This window comes from Antechinus flavipes, chromosome 4 (genome assembly GCF_016432865.1).
Source record: "Antechinus flavipes isolate AdamAnt ecotype Samford, QLD, Australia chromosome 4, AdamAnt_v2, whole genome shotgun sequence".
Taxonomy (NCBI): domain Eukaryota; kingdom Metazoa; phylum Chordata; class Mammalia; order Dasyuromorphia; family Dasyuridae; genus Antechinus; species Antechinus flavipes.
The window spans coordinates 360,874,354-360,902,301 of record NC_067401.1 but is presented as its reverse complement, the minus strand read 5'-3'; the positions used below and the strand labels follow the sequence as shown (position 1 = coordinate 360,902,301).

General features: G+C 33.1%; 1 protein-coding gene across 4 annotated transcripts in view; it reads right to left on the bottom strand.

Moving 5' to 3' along the window:
- SMOC2 (SPARC related modular calcium binding 2) overlaps positions 1–27,948 on the bottom strand; it is a 260,249-nt gene that overhangs the window by 180,612 nt on the left and 51,689 nt on the right. For all 4 annotated transcript variants that reach the window (XM_051998150.1, XM_051998151.1, XM_051998153.1 and 1 more), the window contains one exon: positions 6,347–6,518. In XM_051998150.1, coding sequence (XP_051854110.1) covers positions 6,347–6,518 — 172 coding nt within the window. The remainder of the gene's footprint in view (positions 1–6,346; positions 6,519–27,948) is intronic.

The following is a 27,948-nucleotide window of genomic DNA, read 5'->3' as shown; positions in this document are numbered from 1 at the left end:
GTCCCTTGACTTCATTCCCTTGACTGCAAAATGGAGTAGATTAAATAATGATTAGTTTGCTTCCAGCTCTAATATTGTATTTTTTAACTTCCTTTTTTCTCCTGATATTGAATTAAGTAGCAAAAACTTAATGGCTAGCTCCTTCTTTTTCATCTAGGTGGTAGAGTGTGGATAAAATATCAAGTTTTGAGTCAGGAAGACTCCTCTCACTGAGTTTCACTCTGACCTCAGACACTCTCTGTCTGATCCTAGGCAAGTCACTTAACCCTGTTTGCCTCAGTTTCCTGTTCTGCAAAATGATCTAGAAAAGGAAATATATTTACAAAAAAAATATATAGAATCACAAAGAGTTCAATACAAGAGAAATGACTGAACAACTGTTATGTAGAGCTGAGAACCTTGTTACTTCAGCATAAAGTAGGAGACAAGAAACTCACTTTTCATGGCGTAAAAATTTGATAAAACAAACAAGAAAATAGTACAATGTTAAATCAGGCTATGCCCATAGACAGGCTCACAAGAATATATCTGTACTTCATTCAAATTTACTACCCATGTCAAAAAGTAATCTTTAAGAGGTCAGAAAAAATGCTAAAATATAAGTTTTTAAAGTCGACAATAATACAAACTTCTGTAATTGTTTGATTTCTATCGGCAGAAGCCTTCTGGTCCATATCTAATAAATCTGTAAGATCTAGAAACAGAATTCCATCCTCAAAGGCAAAAAAGGTGAAGTTAAAAACTTAATTTGAGGAAATCTGCAATGTCCTCACTAGTATATTTAATTGAAATTATCTAAAGGAACATGACAAAGAAAAGAATATGAAACCAAAACTATTAATGAGGTGAACTCCCCTCTCCTATGTTTTTCTTTATACTTGCATATTTTAAACCTGCACTAACAATTACTTCTATAAGTAAAGAAGAAACAGGTTATTTAATATTCAAGGGTAAAGTATTTCCTTATTTCCCTACATAGAGATATATGAAAACTATTACTATATGAAAATATATCTTCTGTTCAAGATCATAAGTGAGGTTGGTATTTATTCATTGAAGATAAACACAAGGCAGTCAAAGGAATAATGCTCCTTTTGCCTGTCTACATCCATCCAAAATAACCTGGTACAACCTGGAAGAAGTTTCCTATTCATAATTTGCACTCTAAGTTAATTTTATCATCAAATCTTATATTTCTCTAAATAAAAATATGGGAATCCTGACAACTGCAGTCAAGATGGAAAAAATAAACCAAAATGACCCATTTGATCAACATTATACAGAAACAAAGATTATCTTCTTATTTGAGGAATGTGGGTTTGAATTTGGAGAGCTTCAATCAAAATTTTAGAACGTTATCAATTATCCTTTGTTAAAGAAGAAATATGCAGATCTCCAAAGGGAGATACTCATTCTTTCAATTTCTTAACACCACCATATAATGCAGGAACTTCTTGACAGTAAAAATGGTAATTAAATATTCAGCCTCTGTGAAGAAACCACAATTGATTCTCCCATCTTAAGAGAATATAAGCCTCTTGAAGAAAAAAAAAAAAAAAAAAATATATATATATATATATATATATATATATTTGGTCTCTATGATTGAGGATCTGTCCAAAGAGTTTTTGTTTATGTGGGTTATAGTTATAGATATTGATCACATTAAAAATAAAAACCAATTATGAATTTGTAGACTCTATGAAAGGATTTCAGAGATTCCTCAGGATGCTCTGGACCAGACTTTGAGAAGAACTGCCTACTTAAGCCCTAGTTTTCTTTTCTCCAGTCAGATAACATGAGCGTAAAGCCTTTCTACATTTAGTTGCCTTCTTCATACTTTCTGATGATCAGGTTGTCCTCCCACAAAGATCCCCTCTCTGCATTGTCTCATATTCAAATTATAATTATGATACACTCCCAGTCTCAGTGATGTTCCTAAACTTTAGAGAAAGGATGAACTCTCTCCTTCTTTCTCAAAGTGCAGCAGGAAGAAGTGCTATAAGGCCCTTTAGAATTAAAGTACCCTGGATTTCCAATTCAGTGAGTTATCTTCAAATGCTCTGCAATGCTATGAAAGCTATTACTGTTTCCCTTATGGAGAAATATATTGACCTGATTAGCAGTATGGGAAACAACTGGTGCTAGTTAACATTTAGAAAATGTCACATACTGACACAAAGCCTTTCATATGTTTTTCAAATAGGGTAAAAAGCCCCTAAACATTATCAGGGAGGGCCAGAATTGGAAGGGACCTCAAAGGCCATCTGGTTTAGATAGGAAAATGAAATCTATTATTCCTTAGTCGGTCTAAGCTTCTCCCATGCTTTTCAGAGTATGAATATCATAACTGATCCTTAATTTAAACAGGAATTTCCCTCAACTTTGCTGACAAGTACTCAACCATTAATCCAAAGGAGAAGGAACAGGGGATAGTGTACTGGACCAAGAATCATGAAGACCTGAATTCAAACCCCACTATAGTCAAGTCACTTAACCTTTGCCTTTCTGTTTCTGCATCTGTAAAATACCAATAATGGCACCTGCCTCATGAGATTGTGATAATGGTGATCAAATAACACTATCTGTAAAGCATCATAAAGCACTATATAAATCCAAGTTTTGTCATTGTTGTTGTTGACATTAATCATTATTGAGAGAAAACTCATGACTTCTCAAAACAGTCCCTTCCACTGAAGGACAGTTCTAATTACAGTAGAATCACATAGGTTTAGATTCTAAAGAAAACAAAATGAACATCATGAATGGTAAACATTATCCTTGAAAACCATTTAAATTTTGGAGGCAGCCAGGGAGTTCAGTAAATGGAGCAACAACCCTGGAGTTAGGAGGACTTAAATTCAAATATGGCCTCAGACAGTTTAATCCTTACTAGCTGTGTGACCCTGGAAAAGTCACTTAACCAAGAGAGAAAGGAAAGAAAGAAAGAAAGAAAAAGAAAGAAAGAAAGAAAGAAAGAAAGAAAGAAAGAAAGAAAGAAAGAAAGAAGGAAGGAAGGAAGGAAGGAAGGAAGGAAGGAAGGAAGGAAGGAAGGAAGGAAGGAAGGAAGGAAGGAAGGAAGGAAGGAAGAAGGAAGGAAGGAAGGAAAGAGAGAGAGAGAGAGAGAAAGAAAGAGAGAGAGAGAGAGGGAGGGAGGGAGGGAGGGAGGGAGGAAAGGAGGAAGGGAGAAAGGGAAGAAGGAAGGGAGGAAGGGAAGAAGGAAGGGAGGAATTCACTGAAATTTTCCAAAAAGTTCAGTTCAATATATTCAAACAGTTATAGCAGAAAGTGTTAATGTCTCTTTTAATGGATATGGGATGGTAGCTGTGGTAATGACTGGATGTGTCTTTTATTTTTCATTACACACAGCTCAGTTATGAATAAGAGAGGCTGCAGCTAGGACTTCTCTTTAAACAAACTAGGACTTCTCTTTAAACAAAAACAAAAACAGGAAAATTGATAATTTGGGGAAAATACACTTAAAAGGCTTCAGACACATAGATGTGAATACATTGGATGTCAATCACATCATCTTATTTGTTCTTCCAGTTTTACCTAGAGACAAGAGAAGATAAAAGGAGTTAAAGGGAACAAAGCAGAGGTCTTTTAGATGACCGGGAGTTCTAGGAACATCAGCTACCCTCCCATTAGTAGTATTACCAACCTAAGGAAAACAGATAGACTGTGAACATGATGAAGAGGACATCCTTGAATCATGCTCATCTCTTAAGATATTTGTACTAGGAGAGGCACGGTGATAACTTTCACTATAGATTCACATTTTCCATCTCACACTCACTGTGAGACACTTTTGATAATTGTTTCTTGAGATAAAAAATGGAAGGGCATGCAAGCATTTTGTGGGGTGGGATAGATATCAAGGAAGAAATGACATTAAAAAAAATCTGAGTTGTAAAAATAGAAACCAAAAAACAAATCTGAGATGGTTGCTTTAAAATTATTTTTAAGTTTAATTTATAAGTATACTGATAAAGAAATTGACTTTCAGCAATGGTTTTAATGGTAATGAGATTTAAATTTTTTGTGATTCTTTTCTAATCTTGACTTTCATATCTAGTATCTTTCTAGATATAATAATACCTATATAATAATTAAATTTTTAAGTACCCTAACTTGTTTGAATTTGGAATGCCTGACTACCTTAGTGGAATAATTGCTTTAAATAGCTAGTTTAAGTGGGAAATTTCTCTCTTTCTTTTCATTGTCAGAGTTGCTTAAATTTTACTTCCAAATCAATTCAATGCCACAAATATGAAGTACTAAACAAAAATGAAAAGACAAGAATGAAAAATAGTCCTTGACCTTAAGGAATTTAGAATCTATTGGTGGAAATATAACATATACAGATAAATAAACACTAGGCAATTTGAGAAAGAAGAGAGCAATAACAACAACATGCAATTTATAGAAAAAGTTTCAAATTAGACATAGTATCTGAGGGCAACCAAGGTAAGATTCTAAGAAGTAGAGTTAAAAAAGGGAATTCCCAGTATGGGAGAAAGTCAGCAAACAGATATATAATTAGAATGTAGATAATGAAGACAGAATGTATGATAGGGAGAACCAGATTGTTCTCATGGGTTTGTATTTCATCCTAGAGATAATGGGAATCCACTAAAAATTCTTTGGCAGTAAAGTAGGTTTAGAAAGTTTATTTTATAATACAACATCCACTATTATATGAGGTCTGAACATTACATTCACCAATATCCATAACTGGTAACATCTCTGGTATCTTACATTTCTTACTCATTAAACTCCTTTTGCAATTAATGGTTTCCAAGACTGTATGAAGCTCCATCTGAGATCTTGATGTCTTATATGAAATGATGCAAAGAGAGGTAAGTAAACACAGGAAAACAATAAACACAATTATTACAATAATGAAAAGGGGGAGAGGAGATTGCAAATTTAAATCTATATGAATACAATACCACATTTGCTCCCAAAGAAAAGATAGGGGAATGTTCCTTCTCCCTTATTTGCAGAGGCCCCAGCCATGAGTGTATATGCACTGTTTAACATTGTATACAAATATGCTAGTTATTTTCTTGAGATTTTCTTTTCATTCCTTTCTTTTCTTCTCTTTTTTGTCTTTAAATATCAAGATCTTTAGGGAGGGCATGAGAAATTGGAAAATTCAGTTGACATTTTAAAAAGATATCAAAACATTTAAAATAAACTAAAAATATGTAGTATGTGAAAAACAAAAGCAGAGCTCAATAAACTATAGCTATCGGCCTTAGACCTGGAATTATCTAAATTATAAATATAAAAGCAAATACTCTAGGGATGTTAGTTCCAGTGGCAAACTTGAAGTCACAAATAAATGACAATTGGGCTGCTCAGGCCAATGAAAATTATCCCAAGTCTGTTGTCATGGTATTTTTCTAACACATAAAATTTGATCAGTAAAAGCACATTCTGCTTCCCTGTATAATTCATGGGGACAAACAGAACCTCTAGCCCAAGGAACATGGTAATTACAATTGTCAAAGAAAGAAGTGATATAGGCCAATCTGGTAATAAGGAAGCATTTGATGGAAACAGAAATAAGGTAGTATAAAAACTGGTCTAGCCTGGAACCAAAAAAAACTCATTTCTCTGAAATAATTGTTTTTCTTTATTGGCTTATTAGGGTTACTAGAGGTAGATAATAGAGAAAAAACATCTCTGCAAGGTTGTCTGTGTAGTCTCCTCTCTTCTATTTAGCAAAGTAAAGGAAGCAAATCTCTTTCCCAAATACATTATTTTTTAATAGCAGATCATTGGCTTCCTGTACTTATAATGGGAAGATTTTCAATGCTTTCTCTTGTGTTCCAACTATTTCAGACCTTCCAAACCTGGCACAAAAACTGTCTGTTTCTTAAGTCCAAAGAGTGAAATATAATTGGGAGGACATCAATAAAACTAAATAAATAAATGCAATGCCCACAATAGCTATGCAGACAAATGTGAAGTATCTTTCAAAAGGAAGAATAGCCAAAGGAACTGAGTAAAGAGGAATATTTAGAAGAGTTGGAAAAATCCTGTGTAGAGCATTTGAGGAGACAACAAATTATGGTGATAAACATTTCTAAGATCTTCAAACTTATATGACTTATTCAGTTTCTAAACTGTGGAGCTATTACCTTTTTCCTTAAAAAGAAAAAAAAAGCAAATTAAAAGTTACAAATAGAGACTTGAAAAGTATTTGCCAAAAGATAACCATAAAAATAAGCAAAAAATACAAAAATTTGGAAGACCTGAGAACATAAATATACACAAATAGTTTCAGCTACATATCATGTAAACTAAGGAATTCATTTCATCTTGAGAGATTTACCTTTGCAATTTCCTCGATAAGCAATTTCCAGCTGAGGATCTTTGCATTTGGCTCGTTGAAATTCACATCGGGATAAGAAAGTCCTTCCATCAGAAGCACAGAGTGATTTCTGAGGGGATCCTGCACAATCAAGGCTACACTCTTTATCTTTATCTTGATCCACTCTCAAAAACTAAGGAAGGAAAAAAAATACATTTTGAAAAAATACATAATGATGTAGCAAAGGAGTAAGAACAACAACAAAAAAAAATAAAGTATTAACACATTATCATGGATGTCTTCGTATATTTATTTAGAAATGTTTAATTAGCCATGAGCCAGTTGTCTAGATTAATTGTCTCAATGTAACAATTGATATTTGTGCCTTCTATAACCTCTGCCACACCTAAAGTTGTGGAACCATGAACCATGATCAAATGAATACTGAGGCAAAAAGAAAATAGAGGTTCTTGGCTCCTACTCTTCCTCAACCATCTTTGGTGGAGAAGCTAAGAGTGTTGGTGATCCCAGCTTGCAAAATACTTTGTCAAAATTTGGTCATGCCATGGATAAAGAACACCTGATTTGCCTGATTATAGCTCTGGTGTCTTTCCTTGTTGAGACACTATAATATTATTCCTCTATACTTTTCTTTGCAATGGATTACAATGGGTCTTGTTCTAATCAGGTGTTAGCAGGAGTGATTGTCCAAGTAATAACTAAACATAATGTTGAATTATCTGGAATATGGGGAAATGATCAATGCCTGCTTAATGCCTCAACAAATCAGTAGTACAAACAGTAGGAATAAAATAAAGGCAGACTTTGAAGTAATCCTACTCAGGAGTATGACATTTGGGGATTACCACACCAATGTAGCCCACTTACATTGGTGGCTTCAGTTCTGGCTCATCCTAGCATTTGTTCCATCTCCTACCCCCTCCTCTCCTTTTCTAGTAGCCCTTTATGTTTTTGTTCCCTGTTGGAACGAAATAATACTCCTTAAGAGCAAGGAACTTCTTTTTTTTCTTCTGGAACATGATAAACCTTCTATCTAACCTCATCTATCCATCTTTCTTTCTTCCTATCATTCATCTATCTTTATATTCATCTATCTAAATATACCTATTCATTTTTCTATCTTCATATGTATCTATCTCTCACCCATGAATATAGGGCTTGTTTTACTGTTGCCTTTGTGTATATAAAGTTTGCCATCACGTCTTGTACATAATAGATAGCAAGTGATCAATAGATATTCCAGATTTTAATGATACAATGAAGTACAAATGAAGAGTAGCTGCCAGTGAAGTACAATCATTTCTTTGGCATATGATCCATAGGAGTAGATATTGTCCTCACATTCCATGTGGCAATTCCATAAAATGGAAATAAGAGTGGAAAGTAATCTAGCTCTGGCAGAGTAGTAGACAGTGCTACAGAATTATTGCTGTAGAGATCTTTTTGGTCATTTAAGCCATGAGTGTTGACAAAGGGAGAAGTATAAGGCTATGGCTAAAGCCAATAGAAGTATCATAAAGCCCTTAGAGGTAATCCAGGACTGTCCTGCTCAGGCATTTCTGGCACAAGGCTAATATTTTGTTTTTTGTTTGTTGTTTTTCAAATTAGTTTTTAAACTGCTGGCTCTATATTTCTAAGAAATCCATTCTAAGAAAGTAGCACTTGATATTTTAGAAAATTTTAGAAAAATGGAAATAATTATTATGTTATGAGGATATAGAAAAAAGTCACATTTTCCTTTTATCCCAATTATTCAAAATTGGACAAAGTAAGCACTAATTATTTTAAATGAATTTTGACAAAGAAGAGGAGTTTTGATCCCCCACCCATTTTTTTCATTTAGAATAAAATGCATTTTAATTTCCTAGTACCAGAGAGCTAATGTTCAGGAAGAACCAAAAGAACAGAAGTCCTTAAACACATTTTTCTAGCATTTGACTGTTTTCTGTATAAGCATTAAGGCATGAAAGGCATGTAGATACCAAGAGATAATCATTCTCTTGGGTATTGTAAGACAGAAGGAACAGTCCCTTAGAAATTTCATCCAACCACTAAAATGTTGCCTCAATATTACAACTTTTTTTTTAAACATTGCTTCATTTCCCTCAATTCCAAATATTTGCAAATTGTGATAGATTTTTTCTCAAAACACATAGCTGAATTTGGAGAGTTTAGCATTTCACAAGAGGAAGCAAAGAGAAAAAAAACAGAGGTTTCAATTTGATCATACCCCAAATCATGACTCCTTATTTTGAATGAAGACCTAATCTATTAACAATTCTTTTCTATTTTATTTTTTCTCTTGGTAAAAATGTTGTATTTTATTTTATGAATTTAAAAACATTATTCTGTGAAAGGATTCATAGTTTTGATAGAGGACCAGCGAGATTTATGATATGCATAAAAGGTTTAGTTCTTTTCTATTTTAAACAGAAGAGGAGGACAACCTAGATCCAGTTCATTTTTGTAGTTAAGCTGTGGTCTATTAGCATTTCCTTAAATCTTAAGTGAGGAAATGCATGTGACTTAGGGATAAGACATTGTAATTATCATTTTTTGTAAATGAAAAGAGACAACCTCCTCATCTTTTTATTTAAAAAAATAAAAATAGCATTCATGAGATTGGAATTTGACCATAATTCTTGATAATTTAACGGCACAGGAACTAACAATGAAAGTATTCTTTTCCAGCAATAAGAGAACACTTTATGCACGTTTTTCCTCTCTTTTTAATAGCAATTCAAGACAGTTCAAGAAAGAAAAGTAATTTTCTAACTAAATTTTTTGCATTTTCAATCCAAGTTATTTCAGAGAAAATGAGTTTTTAATGTTCAAGAAAATTTATTCATAAAGGTACATGGCTGAGGGGCTTTGAATGAGTCAAAGAAAAAGGCACTTGCTATCCTCTACCCACTATCAAATTGCTCTTCCCAAATTGCTAGTCTGATTATGTCACCCTCCTACCTTAACTCCAGTGGCTCCCTATTGTCTGCAGAATCAAATATAAAAGCCTTCATATAAAGACTTTTATAAATATATATAATAGTCTTCTCTACTTTCCCAGTTTTTTTTTTTAATAATCTTACACCCCCCCTTTCCACCTTCATTCACATAATATGTAAACCAGTGATATTAATCTTCTTTCTGTTTGTTACACGTGGCACTCAATCTCCCAGCTCTGGCTATTTCCCCTTTCTCTCCTTCATGCCTAGAACTCTCTCCCTCCTTATCTCTACTTTATAGTTTTCTTAGCTCCTTTCAAAACTCAATTAAAATCCCAGAATCTACAAGAAGTATTTCTAATTCTCCCTAATCTTGGTGTCTTCCTTCTGAGATGATCCCCAATGTACTCTGTACATATTCTGTAAATTCATACTTGTTTGTATCACCTTCCCTCCCCACCTCCTCCTTAGTCTGAGACCTCCTAAAGAGACTTTTGCCTTTCTTGGGAAAATATGCTGTATTTCCAGCACTTAACACAGTGCCTAAAACTTATAAGGAGATTAATAAATGATTGTTGACTGAGTATTACAAAGTTGAGAACCCATTGGAATTGGAATGTCCCCAGATTTTGAAGAAATTCCTAACTAGAATATTTGCAAATTTATAATTTGCTTTTTTTTTAAATATCATTTAAAAAGTTTCAAGAAGTCTCTTTCTTGGACATCATGATGCTTATACAATCAATAAATTAATGAATCAAAAACATGTGGATTAAATTTCCTACAATATGCATACAGGTGAATGGGGGTCAAGTGGGGGAAAAGGGAGAAATATAATTGGAGACTCAACAACAAACTCCAAATATCTGACAAATAGGTTAAATATTTAATAAGCATTACCAAATTTGCCCACCTTCTCAGTAGGCAGAAGCCAACTTTTTAAAATTAGAAATATAACAGGCCAGGCCAATGTGAGAAAAACTTGGTTGAAAAGCATGAGACTCTACATTTGAGATTCAAGGTCACAATGATTGATAAAATGATACCCCAGTAGCTAGAAAGAAGGTACTGTCAATATATTTATCCAACTTAGTCTGAAGAAAAAATACTCACACACACACACACACACACACACACACACACACACACACACACAGAAAATATGAATCAAGAAGTGATATGTACCCTAGTCATGGATTCAACTTTGGTGATGTAAGAACTGGTGACTATTTCTGAATGAATAGTTTGGGGAAAGAAGATTTTCTAAAGATATTTAAAGGGGGAAGGAAGTGATTCCTTCATTTTGACTATTGAGAATTGACATTTCAGAGACCATGATGCAGAACAAAAGAAGGAGAATCAGGAGAACAAGTTAAATATTGCCAAAAAAAAATTATCAATGAACAACTTTGAAAGTCTTGAGAACTCCAATTGAATCAATGACCAATAGTTACAGAAAAGAAACTCAGTTATTTTCTTATCTTATCTTATAAGAAGCTTACATGACTCCCAAGGGTCACATAATTCTTAGACCATCCAAAATTAGTCTTTTAGTATTGCTATTCTTAATCAACAACTTTTGTCTGTATATATCATTGCAGGAACTGAATCACATCCATATTAATGTTCTTAGGACAGGAACAGGATGATGTGATTTCATCAGTATAGGTCACTCTGAGATGACAAAGTTCTTCTACCAATGCAAGACAATATCTTCTTAGAAATTTATGCCTTAGAGAGCTTCCTGGAGCACTGAGGTTCGATGACACACAACCAGTATATTTTAGGAGAAATTTGAATCCATGTCTTCCTGTCTCCAAAGATAGCTCTCTATTGGCAGCGAGGATTACAAGACCTGGATTTTATAAGACCTAAAAATAATTTCACTTATTAGCTATGTGACCTTGGGCAACTAATATGTCTTTTGAAATTTCTGTTTTTCAATTTACTCATTTGCAAAATGGGGAATAATAATAGCACCCACTTCTCAGAGTTATTGTGAGGATAAAATGAGATGATAGAAGTAAAGTGCTTTATAATTCTTAAAATACTAAAAAAACAAACAAACAAACAAACAAAAAAACTAATAGCTATTTTTATTCTCTCCTAAGCAACACTACTTTAATTCTTGCTATACATTTATTCAGAGGAAAAAATGAAGTTGCAATTAGTAGAACAACTCACAAGTAATCTTTGAAGAGGCAATAAAAAAGCATGTCCATTACCTCATGAAACCAAATGCAATATTAAACATTTTTGACCATTTTACTTTTCAGTATTCAAGAGGCCACCATCAAGAGACGGTGGAAAGTGGATAGAAGGCTGGAATCAGGAAACCTGAGTTCAAATCCAGCCTCAAACACTTACTAGTTATGTGAGCCTGGGCTAGCCAATTAACCCTGTTTGACTCAGTTTCTTCATCTGTAAAATGAGCTATAGAAGAAATTGGCAAACCACTCTAGTATCTACTAAGAAAATCCCAAATCGGGTCATAAAGAATCTATCATAGCTGGAACAAACTGAACAACAATCTTAGGAAGAGAATAACTAAACATACAACCATAAATTTTAGCTAATGATGTGTTAACATTTGGTACATAAACTGGGGGAGGACAGAATTTCTATAAGATCCTGACAATATCCTCCAAACTAATACATTGTATACCTCAAAGGTAAATCAGTCATTGTAATAGGAAGGTGGTCACTGAAGATCAGTAAAATCATTTGCATGTCAGAAAATTAAGTATTGTGATTCTTATAGATAACTTAAGAGTCTACTAATTATTTATCATTAGGATTTCTATATATATAATTTTAGAATCCAGCTATCTGGATTCAGATCAACTGATCAGAAAAAAAAGTAAATACAAAACTAGAAGGAAGCATATAGATGAGAGAAAGCTAAGACAATTTGAATACACACTATCTATTTAATGGTGTTGTCTCAGAAGAATACTCAGAAGAAATGAATTTAAACACTATTCCTGATACTTGATAATTTCATGCAACAAAATCAATGTGCTTATTTTTGTCAATTTACCAGCTGACTCTGGGCCTCTGTTTCCTAATCTGTAAAAGGAAACATTTGGATTATGTCATATCTACAATTTTTCAAATTCTATAATGTTATGTCCTGATGTAATCCTTACCCAAAAGAAGACAAAATGATTCGTCACTGAGAGAGAACTCAATTTCTCAAGATACCAACATGTTCCACTATTGTATAGTTCTATTTGTTAAAAATATTTATATGATAACTAAATCTGTGATACATAATTCTTCTTTGGGGATCCAAGTCTAACAAATCTTATCATTCTTCAAAATGGCCAGTCTTTTAATTCTTGAAAACAATTATGTCACTGTTGACTTCTTTTTTCCCCAGCCAATTCTATTCATCATTCTCATCATCTTCTGCTCTTCCTAAAATACATGTCCCAAGTGAAACACAATACTCTAGATGTGTTCTGACTAGGAATAAGTAAGAATATTAGTTGTGTGGATATAAATAGAGTCTAGATTTATATACTTATGTGTATAACAAGGGAAGGGTTGAATCATTATCTCCTTCAAACTCTCTATACTGCTGAAGTGATGAAATTGAAACTAAAATTCAAATTTAACCAAAGGGCCATTTTCATCATAATATTTCAGGGAAGTCACTAATGCCAAAGGGCAAATTTCATTCATAATATTTCAAAGGTGAATTCCTAAGTCACTGCTATTAAAGGCTACTTAGATGCTAGATTTTCCTATTCAGGAGCTCTTCAATACAATGGGTTTTGGATGGTAATCTGTTACTAGGAATGGTCAAGCTTGAAATCTGAGAACTTCATTGAAGCAAAGAATGGGAGAGAATTTCATTTCCGTAACAGTTAACTGAGAGCCATTTTTCTACCAAATACTATGGTATTACCCCATATGTTTTGCATGAGTACCAAAATAATTTTTTTCTCCATGTCTTTCCCAGTTCTGAGCATAGTCTGCTGAAGTTGAAGAACAAGGAAAGGAAAACAAGAAAAGCAGGTAAAATGAGGGCAAGAACTGTCATCAAATCTCTGTTTCTCTGTCTCTCTTTCTTTCTGTCTCTCTCTATATATGTATACACACAAATATGGATGTACATTTACACATGTGCATGTGTGTACATTTATACATGGGTAAATATGTATATGTACATGCATATGTACACATAAGAGGATGTAGGTAGATGACAGATAGATAGATAGGTAGTTAGATGGATCCAAAGACAAAAGTGAGCCAAGCCCTTCCCTAACAAGTTTATTATCTGGATTCTTAAGTAAAGCTTCTGGACACTCACAGACCCTCTCTAAATATGTATTTATACAGTGTGTATAGCCTCTTTGGTAAAATCTAAAATTGTAAAGCACATTAGAGGTCATCTAGCCAAAAAAAAAATCATTATGGTAACCAATTAAAATTGAATCAAGCCTATTACTTGATATTAGATCACTTGAAACTCACACTGCCTACTTCACAAAGTTGCTATGGGATAAAAAATATGCTGGGACAAACAATAGCTAGTTATTATGGCTGCTAATGCCATATGTTGATTTCAGATGATGAGCCACAAGAAAGAGGCAAAGTAATTAAGATTAGTTATTTCCATAGCATTTGAATAATGCTTAAATAGGCTTACTCTCTTAGTTATTCTACTCTTCCTATGTAAAATATAACATGCAAGAGGGTGGTTAAATGTTTTATGTCTACAAAGACTTCTAATAAAGAGTGTTGCCTTGAAAAATACTCTTTTCTTTAAGAATTTGGAAAAGAAAAGCTAAATGACTCTTATGAAACTTTTCCCTCCTTTCTTTCTTTTTTTTTTTTTTTTTTTTTTTTTTTTTTGGTCTAAAGAAAAGAGCATTGTTCATGACAACACTTTTTGAGGAGAAAGGTAGTGTAAACAAGGGCAGGTTTGTGATTTCATTGGTAATGAAAACTTCTACAAATACTCTACAATTGATACTTTTAAAATGTTGCTTGGGATACTGAGAAGATAAATAACTGGACCAAGGTCATACAGTCAGTACATTAAAGACTTGACTTTTTTCCTCACTTTGCATCCTGCCTGTCCTTTTTCCATTGTGCCATCATGCCTATTTACAATAGTTTTATTTTTAAAGAGTTTTGCTGTACTTTTCTTTAATCTATAGTAAGGGTATCAAGAGGCAAAATATGTTCTAATGAAATGGGCTCTGGATAAATAGTCAACATATTTTCCTTCAAGCCTCTCTTCTGCCAGTAACTAGTTAATTGTGTGATGGCAGGCAGGACATTTCAATGTTATAGACTTCAATCCTCATTTTTAAAATGAGGCTTATAATTATTTCTCCTCCTACATTACAGAGTTGTTATGGGACAAGACTTTGTAAACTTTAAAAAATAATATAAATATAAATTATCATAATTATATTCTTTCTTTTCTTTTTTTGTGATTTCACAGATAAAGAGAAAATTGAACACAGAAAATCAAACCTTCTCTATCCACATGGATCAGCAACTATCTGCAACTCAGAACTTAGAAAATGGCCTGAAACACTAAAAGTTGGTGTGTCTTGCCAATAATCACAATGTCATAAAAATAGGGCTTGACCCCAGTCTTTCCTGAGGTTACACAGGCTACCAGTATATTATAAAAAATAAATCATCATCAAGAATCTAGTTGATCTCTAAGTTCTAGTTCTATAATTTTTATTGTTAGGAATTTAGTAAACAAAAATATCAGGTTAAAAGAATCAAAGTTTCCTACAGCTTTCCCCAATATATAGCAAGTTTCCATACCATTTATAGCTATTATAACATCTCATAGGTACCAGGTATGGATGAAATAAGATTTCAATTAATATGTGCTATTTATTTGCTTGATTGGTAGGTAGAGATTTAATCTGATTCCATTTTTAGCTTTTAGAAGGCTTAAGTCTAAACTATGAATTTTCTGAGTCTTCGTGGATAATAAAAAATCTTGGCTACTATGTATAGAAATTGAAGTAGGGTAACCACAAGGACATTGGGCAGAAGAAATACTTTATGGAAGTACTAGCGCCCAGCTTCAAATGATGTGGGAAAGATGTGGAATGCAAGAAAATGGATGAGCTGATCTTATCACATGCATTGCTCATTTCCAAGAGTAGCTTAATTGATGTTAAGGTATCATATGGTCGCTAGAAAAGAAGTCACAAATGGCACCAGGGCACAAAAAGAATGATAATTGGTATAGACTAGAGGTATTTTGCATGTACATCAAGGAAATGATATAGGGTAAGAGGCTATATTCACCTTCTGAATCACTCTCTTAAACTATATAGAAATCATCAACAAAATTATATTTGAGCATAGAGGACAAAATGTCCATATGTTCAATGGTTATACATACATGTATAATATATATAATTTTTATATATATATTATATATAAATAAATTTACAGATAGATCAGAGATCATCTATTCAAAACTTTTTTATGTATATGCAATTTTATAGCCCTTTGGACATAGCTCCAAACTGTTGAGCTAAATTTTAGAGGAAGATAGGTATTTTGAGAGGCAAAGGTAAGAAAGATTATATTCCATGAGTTGGAACCATCCTATACAAGACATGGAGAGAGGACACAGAACATTATATTTGATGAATATAGGAGGCTAGTTCATCTGAATTACATGGAGGGGAGAAATATGTAATAAAATTTGGAAGAAAAGTTAGAATCAAATTATGAAGAATTTAAAATGACAAATAGTTAAGATTTTATCTGGTCCTAAGGCAAAAGGAGGCAACTGGAGTTAGAGAAACAGTAGAGTAACATAGGAAAGCTTGTACTTTAGGAACATCAATACTGGCATATTTGGAGGAGGTATTAGAGTAAGGAAAGACTTGAGGGAGGGAAAATTAATAAGAGGTTACTGCAATTATCCATATGAGAGATAATGACAGCCTGAACTGAGTAGTTTAGGATAGATATAAGGATGTGGGAGAGGAATAATAGATAAAACTTGCCGATTAATTGCTATGTGGGGTAAGAAAGGCTGTGAACCAGGGTAACTTTGGGGAAATGGTGGCAAACTCAATAGAAATATTTGAACTCAGGACCTCAGGGCCAGTGCTCTAGCCACTGTGCCATCAAGTTGCTTCTATATACGCATATATATTTGCATAATTTCTCTAAATCTCTGTGGACACATTGAAATTGTAATAAATATATATTTCTTACATTAACTATATTCTATATTTAAATATACAATATCTACATATCTCTATATAGTTATAGAGATATAGCTATAGATACAGATATATTTTATGTATAAATATAATAAACATAGTTCCTATTTCAAAGTTTATAAAAAGCTTTCCTCTCAACAATCTTTTAACATATCAAAACATGTGTATCAATTTCTCCATTAAAGTCTTACTTTGTAACTTTTTAGTGATGCTGGAGGCTACATGGCCATTCCACCAAGGTCCAAACTTTTTTCTATCCAATCAAGATTGAAAAGTGTCAAATCTGATACCAAGAAGGGCCTGTGAGTCTGTCATCAAGAATCATTCATTTTAAATTTGGAAAGTTGAAAAGTCATCACCAGAAGACTGTAACAGCAAGTGATAATGCCAAGTGAAATACCAAATGATGATAGTGATGTTCATGGATATATGAAGATGAACTACTAAGGGTAGAGATATTGTAATTGGCATCAATTGAGGAAATCAATAATATTTCATATCTTTCCAAGAACTATAAAGATATGTGTACATCTAACATATACACATATATGACCATAAAAGCTTAAACAAGAAAGTACCTATACTTAACATATTTCTTCCTTCTAATTCTACAGATAATAATGGTTTATTAAACATGGATAAAGTTCAATTTAGCATAAGGAAAAACAGCCTGAAAAGTATCACTGTTAATGCTCTCTCTCTGTGTCTGTCTCCCTCTCTTGTTTTCTCTTTCCCTCTCCCTCTCCTCTCTCTCTTCTCCCTTTCCTTCCCTCCCTCTCTCTCTCTCTCTCTCTCTCTCTCTCTCTCTCTCTCTCTCTCTCTCTCTCTCTCTCTTTTTTCTGTCTTTTTCTCTCTCTCCTTCTTCCCATTGTTCTCCCTCCCTCCCAAGAAAGGTTGGGATAATTATGTTACAAAGGCAATTCTCATTCAGCTAGAAATCACATTAGACAGCTTCTGAAGCACTTTTCAGATTTCTGGCAATGGCCAGTTTTGAAGCTTAGTCCACTGAAAAGTGTATGCATGTGTATGCATATTTACATTCATATATGAAAAGAGTCTGTTGGCATGGCTACATATCCTACACATACATATATGTACATACATATGTATAAGATATATGTGTGTATATGTGCTGGCTATCCCAAGTCTTGTTCCATTTTGAATCTTAATTGTTTAAAACTACACTTATTTGGAATACTTTATACATATATACATTTAACTATGTATATATAAGCACATATAAATAAATAGTTTAATAAATAGCAGCATAGGAAGCATAATGAAAAGAATATTGACTTTGGAATCAAAACACAGAAATTCAAATACCAGTTTTGATGCTTATTATTTGTGTGATCATGGGCAAATCACTTAACCCTCTCTCTCTCATCTGTATAATGGATTGGACTGAATAGCTTCTATTGTCCTTTCCAACACTGATCTTATGAAAAGGAATTAAGAAGGGAAGGAAGGAGATTGAAATCTGCTTCCTCTATTGTAAATGACTATCATCCCCAAGATTCATCTGATTATGATGCTTATCATCTAATTATGAATTGATCTGCTTTTGATTTCATCATATACCATCTTTAATTATTTATCAAGTTAGTTTGTTTATCTTAGAATGTAAGCTTCCATTATCATAGTCATTAAATAAATAGAATTAAAAGATAACAAAATATGTTTTGATGACGATAACTATGATGCTAACTAAAATTTCTGCTTTCTAGAAGCTTACTGGGGCATGAAAAGGCTTTTCCTATCTCAGTTTAAATTAAGTACTAGGTAAAATTATTAAACTTCTGCCAAGGAAAAAAATAGTAGAGATGTCCAAGGTGGGGGGGTGGGAGAGTGGAGATTAGTAAGATTACCTTCTCTTCTATCAAAACAGGTGAGGAGGAATTGTTCATACTTTTAAAAGATTACATGGTAGCCCTGGTGTATAGATATGCCAATCTTATTTTCACTTCTTAAAATGGTGTTAGAGATTGAATATATCAGACATGAATGAACTTTTATCTCTGAATGAGAAACAGATTGTCTCCAGTGAAAGTTTGTACATACTTTAAGACATTCTCCCCAAATAGCTTTCTACTATTATTATCCAGTCCTGTTTCTCCTCAGTTGTAGGTTCTTGAAAGACATTCACATTATTCTAAGATGTCTACCACATTCTTCCAGTCTTTTTTAAAAATCCTCATGATACCCTCTATACACTTTTCATTTTACAATGTTCTGGAACAAATCTTGAGAATATTGATTAGATTGGAGGATTTCAGAATGTTTGAATTCCTAGTTGTCAATAGAAAGAAATAATGTTTAAAATATTATATATTATTCAGATCATAACTAATATTTTTAACCTGTTCTCAGGCAAGTGTTAAATACATAATAGGAACTCAATATGTGCCTAAATGGATTAGTGCACTTAGGCTAGTTCTGTTGAATGTGGTGTCTAGCTGAAGATAACTCAGTCATGCTTAGAGAGCAAAAAAGCATTTGAGCTAATTCTAGTCCCTCCATTAAAGTATGACATCTGAGGATATTGGGAAAGTATAAGAATTATCATTCTTATATAAGAACTATCTGGGGAGAAGAGTTGAAGGTGAGAAGCAGAAAAACTTTCATTCCTCTACATATACCCCCATTTAAACACATTAAGTGCTAGTCACTGTGCTGGCATTAGAAAATGACAGAAATATGCTTCTCTCAGTCTTTGAGGACTTTATGTTCTAAAAAGAAAGACAACATGCTTAAGTATAAACAAAATATTTTTAAAATACAAGATAACATTATGGGAAAAGACATGATAAGCTAGAACAGAGAACAAATGATAAGTACTGAAGGAAACAAGGGACTGCAAAGAAGGAGAGAAAGAATACATTCTAATAACATAAAGGCATAGAATAGTGAGATGGGGTGTTGAGCAAGAGAAATAGCAAAGGTGCCAGTTTTGTTTGACCACAGAGTGAGTCGAGGGGGATTGGGCACAATTATGAAGTGACAAATTCCAAAAAGTTCAGGTTTGATCCTAAAGACTATAAGTAGCCATTAGAGTTTACTGAAAAGTTATATAGGGGAGCAAGTTCTGAAAGAATTGGACAGGGTCAGGCTGTACTTTACCTTCCCCATCAAAGCAAAAGAGAATAAGGATCTGAACTAAGTTGGGAGCAAAATATCATGTGGTCTTCAAACTTAAATCCAGGGAGTTAAGCTCTAGAGAGGTATAGGGCACCTAAATGTAATCTGAAAAGAGTTCAATTAGAGCAGAAAAAAATGTGGCACCGACAGTAAATCAGCTAAAGCGATCACATGGCTTTCAATTAGGTAATTCAATGGTCTGTTGTTTTTTTTTTTTAATTTCAATAATCAGAGATATGACTTAACCTTAAAGAAGGTTTCTAGTATTCATTCCCAAACATCTATAGAAACAGCAAGGGAATCTCTTAATTAGATTATAGCTGTAAGATTAGTATTCCTTAACTTTTATAACTTTATTATTTATTATTGTTTATAACTTTATTAACTCAGTAAAAGACTGCATATATATATATATATTTCTATCTGAGTTGATGGAGAAATCTGGAGTCACTCCAAGATTCTGTGGCTTTAACATATGGTACTTGAGGCTTGTTCAGAATCACATAGTTAGTAAATGTCTAAGGCCAGATTTGAATTCACATAGATGAATCCAGACCTAGCATTCTATCCATGGTACCATGTACTCTTGGGCAGTTACTAGCTAGGAAACTATGGACAAGTCACTCAATCTGTTTTGCCTCAGTTTCTCCATCTGTAAAGTGAGATGGAGAAAAAAGTGGCAAATTAACTCCAGTATATTTACCAAGAAAAACTAAATTTCTTTAGTTGGTGAATTAGACATTACTGAACACTTGAGAAGCCATTAAGATAAACATCTATTCCCATTATCTGACCTGGATTTTATCCAGGTGTCTGACCTGGATTTTACCTAACTGTGAGACTAGGTATAGGAAGATTAGGGTATGTTGAGAAGAGCCCTTAGGGACACTTTTCTCATCTGATAAATTAAAGCATTGGACTAGATAGCCTCTAAGGTCTCCTTCCTCCCAATTCTGAGTCTATGAACTTATGATCCCAATTCCCGAGTACTTAGAAACCCAGAAACAAAGTTCCTTTTGTCATTTCACCCTTTATTGCATGAAGCTCGATGCCTGCTCCTATTTCAGCACAATCAAGAAGAAGAAAATGCTCAATGACTCATTTTTCCCTCTCTTCTTGGTTTATATAACCCTAATAGATTCTTCACATTTTTAGCATATTTTGTTTACATTATAAGATAGCTAGGGAAGCAGGTTTTTCAAAAAGAATTTCTTTCATGGGTCTTTGAGATGGAACATCTGAATCCCTTGATGCTCTCACATCACTGTGCAGAATTATCTTGATTACTGAAATGTGTAAATACAACTTCAGAGATAGTTAGAAACCATTCTAGAAAGCTAGCATATACTACACATAAGCTGATTCTGTAATGCATCATCTGACACCTCTTAAGTATGTTGCAAAAGGGTTTTTTTTAACCTTTCTTTTTATCTCAGGTACAAAAACAATCATAATTCTGAACTATGCTGCCAGCATCCTTTATCCTTTTTATGTTTTTACATCAACCAAAAAATATTCTAGTATCTAAATGAACACAATATAACCCACTCAAAAACTTAATGAAAATTTTAAGCATATTAAAAAAACAAATATACTCAGAACTTATAAACTGCAATGCTATAAAAATCAATTGTAGGTCACTTGTTTGAAATGCAGAATATATTTTCCCACAAAAACATCATTTTAAATTGTAGTTAGTCCATACAATCTATCAAACTATGATATACTGAACATTCAGAGAATAGTAAAAATTGTTGAAATATTCCTAATAAAATGAAGCAAAATAAAATCAAATTGAATAAGAAATCATTTCATATTTAACTTTAATAGTGGCCCTTTTATTACACATAAATAAAAAATAAATGGTATTTCACAAAGAAAAGACCTTCTGGTCATTTTCATGGATTTTAGACATTGTCCATCTTCTTTGAGTTGAATTTCACTTGAAAAGGAATGACTTTTCTTTTTAAAATAAAATTGTAATACAGTATCACTATAATGCTTACCATTTCAATGCAGTACATATTTATTAAGCTCTTTCTACATGGCAAGTATTGTGCAAGACTATGATAATGCCACAGAGAAATTTTTTTAAAGTCTTTATTTTCAAGAAGAGGAGAAAGGGAATAAGCATTTATATCATGCCTACATTGTCATGTCAGTCACTATGTTAAGTACTTTACATATACTATCTTATGTAATTCTCACAACAAACCTGGAAATTAGATGTAATTATTTTCCCCTTTTTATAGTTAAGGAAACTGAGGCAGGGATTTATGTGACTTGACCAGGATCACATAGCTACTATCTGAGCCCTCTATTTAAAATCAGATCTTGATTTGGAGGGCTCACAAATAGAACAGAAAGAAGGAAATATTTTCCTGAAGTAACAGGACAATACTGTTATAAGAGTGGAAGAGCAAAGAGATTGTTTAAGTTGGAATTAACTGAATTGTGAACAATGAAAAACCAAGGGAGAAAAAGATGATTGTGTAGATAGGAACCATCTGATATGGGGAGGTGTTGAGGGAAAAATTGAAAGGGAATAGATGGTGGTTGGTGGGCACTCAGTTAACTTCACTTTACTGAAACCACTGAGGTTCTCATAAAACCATTAAAACATAGATTGGACTTTATAGAGAAAGAAACTACATCAGAAAGAAAAATGCAAAGATAGCAAAAACATTTGCAGGAAATCTCAAAAAGAAGGGGCTTAGAAATTTTTGTGGCACAAACCTCTATGACAGTTTGGTGAAATCCACCATTTTTAAATGCTTAAAATTGAATACATCAATTTAGAAAAGAAATATTGTAATATATTGAAGCAGTTATCAAATAATATTGAAATAGCTATTTGGATGAATGGGTGAGTACATGGACCCCAGTTTCAGAATACATTTTGATTGGGAGTTTGAAACTCAAGGAATATTTTTATTGTATTTTAACAAATAACGAGTGAAAGAGCATCATAAAATATAAAGGTGTATATATAATAAGCAAGTATATTTTTGTATGGTAAAGCTTATAATTCATATTTTACACACATTATATCTAAATCTTTCTGCCTTTGTGGTCTGGAAGTGACTTTCAGTTCTAAGAAGTTGTGTTAGCAGATCACAAGCTCTATGAGATACTACCAAGTTGTAACAAGATTTAGAATAACTGTTGTCCAAGGACCAATCAAAATTTTACATGTGACCTAATATCAGCTGATTAATTTTATTTAGCCAAATCATGAAGCAGATCATGAAAACTTTCAAACAAGGCATGGAACAGTATAATCCATATTCAGTAGAGGCAGAATTTCTTCTGTTGAATTCACAGTTCTCTTAATGCCTACAAATAACTATTTAGTTATACCATAATGGGAAGAATATTGAATCTGACTTAAGAATAGGTCCAGAGCATCTATTCAAAGTCATAAGAAATATTGTTAACTTATCTGTTCACCAGAAAATAATCATGATCATTGTCAGTGATCTAAGAAAGAAAGGAGGTAACATGACATAGTGAAAATGGTATTGCATTTGACGTCAGAAGACCTAAGTTTGTAACTTATTACTTGTATGATGATAGATATGTCCCTTAATCTCATTGGATCTAAGTTTTTTCCTCTGCAATATAAGAAGGATGAACTACCATTCCCTTACATCCCCTAAATTCCATTGCAACTATAGATGTATAAACCTAAGTAGAGATGATTACATTTTCCACACTAGAGTTTTTGGGAGGTCACATACTAGCAAACATCTCCAGACTATAATTTTGAGTTGAATATAGCACATTTTCGTAACAAATAACACATGTTCTCCTAACATATTAGAGGGAAAACTACTGAATTATAATGTGTACTTATTTATTGTACATATTCATTAATTCCTTCAGGTAGGTGCAAGTCTAGATGGAGGAGAAAACTATTAGTATCTAGAAAACAGCTGCATCCTCCCTTGCCTCATGGCTTCTGATGGCTAAGAGAGACATGCACTGGCTATAGCTAAAGCAGTTTTTTTTTTCTCCTCCATTTTAGTAATACATATAGGAGAAGTAGCCAGATAAAAGCATGATATCTACTACTTTCTCTCATTTCTGGGATCAAATATAAAATACTTTGTTTGGTATTCAATGTCATTCATATACTAGACCGCTCTTAAATTTCCACTGTTCTTAAAACTTAATCTCCTTATATACTCTGCAATTCAGTGAGCTCCATATTGTTTCTTACACAAACTATTTCCCAATTTTCAATGATTGCCTCTCCCACTCCTCCTGCTGTACAGAATGCTCTCTGTCCTTACATCTTCTCCTGATTTTCCTGTCTTCCGACTCCTAGATAAAAATCCCACCTTCCCCAAGAAGGTTTTTTTGATCTGCTTTAATACTAATGACTTCTTCCTGTTGATTATCTCTAATTTATCATATGTCATGCATGCATGTGTGTATATGTGTTTGTCTATGTATTCCTGTTTATACATAGTTTTTTGCCTGTAGTCTCCCTCTTTGGTTTGTGAGCTCCTTGAGAGTAAGGACTACCTTTTGCCTTACTTTGTATCTCTAGTGCTTAGCACAATGCCTGCACATAGTAAACATTTAATAAACACTTATAAATTAATTAAAGATTGTATTGGACCATAGAGTGACTGATGTCTTACCATTTCCCTACCATTTCCCTACTTCCCTATATTTTGGGGGAGGAAATGAGAATGTAGGAAGATTCATAATATATCACTTTGGAGAAGGAAATGACTACCTTCTCAATTTTCAATAGTTCCAAATGCACTTTCCTCAGTTCAACTAGTCTCCAGAGCAGTGCTACTAATAAGGATCTCCCTGGAAGAAAAATGGAGCAGCTCTTTTTAACAGCAATTTAAAATCTATTTTTCATATTATTCCAGTGAGGGTATAGAGAAAGTCATAGTCAATTTATATCCATTTATCAAAAAAATAGGCTGCTAAATTTGCTTATCCTACTGAAGTCCTTGAGCTAAAGGCCAAAAAGCTTAGTTGGGTGTGGAATTCCAGGGGAGAGGAGGAGTCATCTCTTTGTATTAATGTGGTTAATGGGCCAGGTGTTTCCTATGGTGCCATATGTGTGTGCAGGTGTGTGTCTGCTAAAAAACCTTTGTATATAAAAACTCCTAAATTGGAACAAATGAAGAGGTTATCCCAGCAACTGCTACCATATGCCCAGCTTCTTGGTTTTAAGATTGTTTGTTATTCTGCCAGTTCATAGAAGCTAAATTCACTCATGATACTTAAGGAGGAGAAGTATTTTTAATAACATCTGGTGTAAGTATTCAATGATCTTGCCAAAATGGAGACCAAAGTTACTGGAACACTGTCAAACCAAGAAAACAGTGAGGTTTATAATGGAAACTGAGACAGAACTTTAATTTAGGATGGTTCCATTCCATCATAATGATTCCACAATCAAAACATTTCAGTGTTACTGCTTCCATGGCTGTTGACAGTACAAAATTACACAAAGCAGCTACTGCATACATGCAGCTTATGTTTTCTAAAGGGAATGTTACCCTGTTAGGAAAGGTTGTTGAAAACCTGTATATAGTGCTACTGAATGGCAAGAATCACTTTTGTTTCTGTAGCAACAAGGCCTTCTTTAACCAAAAGATGTGTAGCTAATCCAAAGCTGCCCATGAAATATCTCATTTTGGACCCAGCTAACCAAGAAGGGGGATAATGGCTGGCTTATACCATTTCTTGAAAAATAAAATTATATCCAGATTTGTCAACATGCCTGCCAAACTTCAACCCAACCTGACTTAAACCAGCCAGAAATTAAAATGACTATAAATTGGATATTAGTACGGGAAGCCTGACAGAATTCTGAATATAATGTTGCTAGGTAGTGCGATCAAGTATGGAGTCAAATTTTATCAGAGAGTGATGCTCCTCATTTTCATGAGCAACTACTAACTTGAGAAACCTTGACCTTTAGATATAGGACATCCATTTCAGAGCCATAACATGGCTGCTTTCATTCTTAAAGAGAATTAAGTACCTTATAAAAATGAATGAATAACATTAATTCAGAAAACTTTCATCCACAGTAACAAGATAGCATTCATCTTATAGAAGGTTTAAATATGTCAATTAGTACACAGAAGGGTTGTTAAATGTAGATCAGTTACTGACATTTTTTTAAAGTGATGTTATCTAAATTTATAAATTCAAATTTGTTGTTTTGTTTTCCTCTTTAGATAAAATTTAAAATTGCTTAGGCCATTCTAATATTATTACTATTGTTCAAAATAATTTTTTTAGCCAAATAACTTTTTTTAACTGAATCATACTCATTAATTCATAGTCACAATTCATGTGCTCTTTTTCTGTACTACAATCCTCTTTAAAAAGAAGAAGAAGATAAGTTCCCTGAAGGGTTCTGCTTTGTATTTTTACCCAAAGTGAATAGCATAGTGCTTGACAAGTTGTAAGCATTTTATATTTAATTTTTTCATTAATTCCATTAATTAATTATTTATTTCCACAATTCTTTTTCACCTTTGAGAATTTATTTCATTCCAATAATCTCTTGAGATATAGGACAAGTATTCCTTTTTTTGATCTGTGATTTCATCAAACCAGTACAGGTTGCAGCCCCTCTATGGTCTAAAAGATTGTCTTCATAATTTACCATTGCCAAAAAAAAAGTTAAAATCATAATCACTTGAAGGCCAAACTTCTTGTGATTTCTCTAAATTTGAGCTTAACTGCCCCTCAAAATTTGTCCCAACATCTATTGTTCCATTTTGAAGCACCAAAGGTTATCATGATACCATATGAGACATCAGAGTAGTGCTTTTAATTGAGGAAAATGCATCTTATAGAGACAATAGAAAAGTACAGAACTTGCAATCAGAAGAGCCAAGTTAAAAATTCAGCTTTGTCATATAAGTAGGGCACCATAAGAAAAAAATCTCTCAATTTCCTTATTTATTGGTTGCAGTAATATTTGCCCATAATAATTTATCAGTCATTATAAGAAAAGCCTTTTTATAAACCCTGAAGCGCTTTATAAATAGATCATTATTTTATTTGGAACATGCCTCCACCTTTACCTTTTTTTCATTCTACACGCTACCATAATTATTAATGTACATCTATTTTAATAGAATATGGACTACCATAGGAATAAAAACCAGGCTATTTTTCATCAATCATCACCCAGATCAGAATTTTGATACATTATAGGTACTTAATTAAGTCTTGCTAAATTAAATTAAATTGCAAAATTACTATTCCTATTATATGTTATATACATGTAAAATGTTTTGTTCCTATTACATATGATATATATGAATTGTTAAATTATTATTTAACAGGAAAAAAAACAAGGCCTAGAAATGTGCAAACTTTTCAAGTCATATAATAAATTGGTAGCAATGTTGGGATTAGAATACAAGCTTCCTGAATCCCATTTGAGTATATTTATCTCAAATGAATCTGTTTCCAAAGTTATATCTCACAATTCCCTGTTACCAGGATTCTCAATCAAAAGACAGCTCAGTAGCTTCACAATGGTAAGCTCTCTAGTCTGTAAAGTACTTTTTTTTTTATTGCTATGTATTTATCACCATGAAACTAACCATTGTCTTGCTGCTTTTGGTTTGTCCTTGTAATTAGCTGCTCCCACTTTACTAGAATGTATCAGAGATCTCAACTGAACATATAGAGTTATCTTTTTTCTATGTTGCCCTATACTATGTGATTATATTATTTTCTATATGTTTCTGTAATCGTTTCTTCTTTAAAGAAAATTGATAGCTAGAAGAGAAAAAGACTGTTTGAAACTGTTGCTGGGAAAAGGTACAACCACGACATATTAGTTACTGATATAATTATGGCTACATACTTTATATGTCTATGTAGCTGCAGGAGTGGGGAGAGAGGCAAGCACAAAGAAAGTTTCCATAAGGTGACAAGTCAGGATTTCTTTCTTTAAATTGCCTTTAAACTTATAAATAGGGAGAGATAGATGAAAATTGTGTCTCTGAGGAAACTGTCTATTCCTTTACACTCCCTTATTTACACATTCTTAGAACACAAGTAAATTCAGATTGAAGGCACTGTCGTTGATATATAATACCTACTTAATACATACTTTTTGACTTTCCAGATTAATCAACTGCAAAAAAAAAATTGGATAGTAAAGGTCTCTATTCAGAATAGGAAGGAATCCAGCCACAAAAAAAAACGATGTTCATAATTATGGCATGGTAGGCAGAATGTTAGATCTGAAGTCACCAGAGTTCAAATCTGGCCTTATCCACCAACT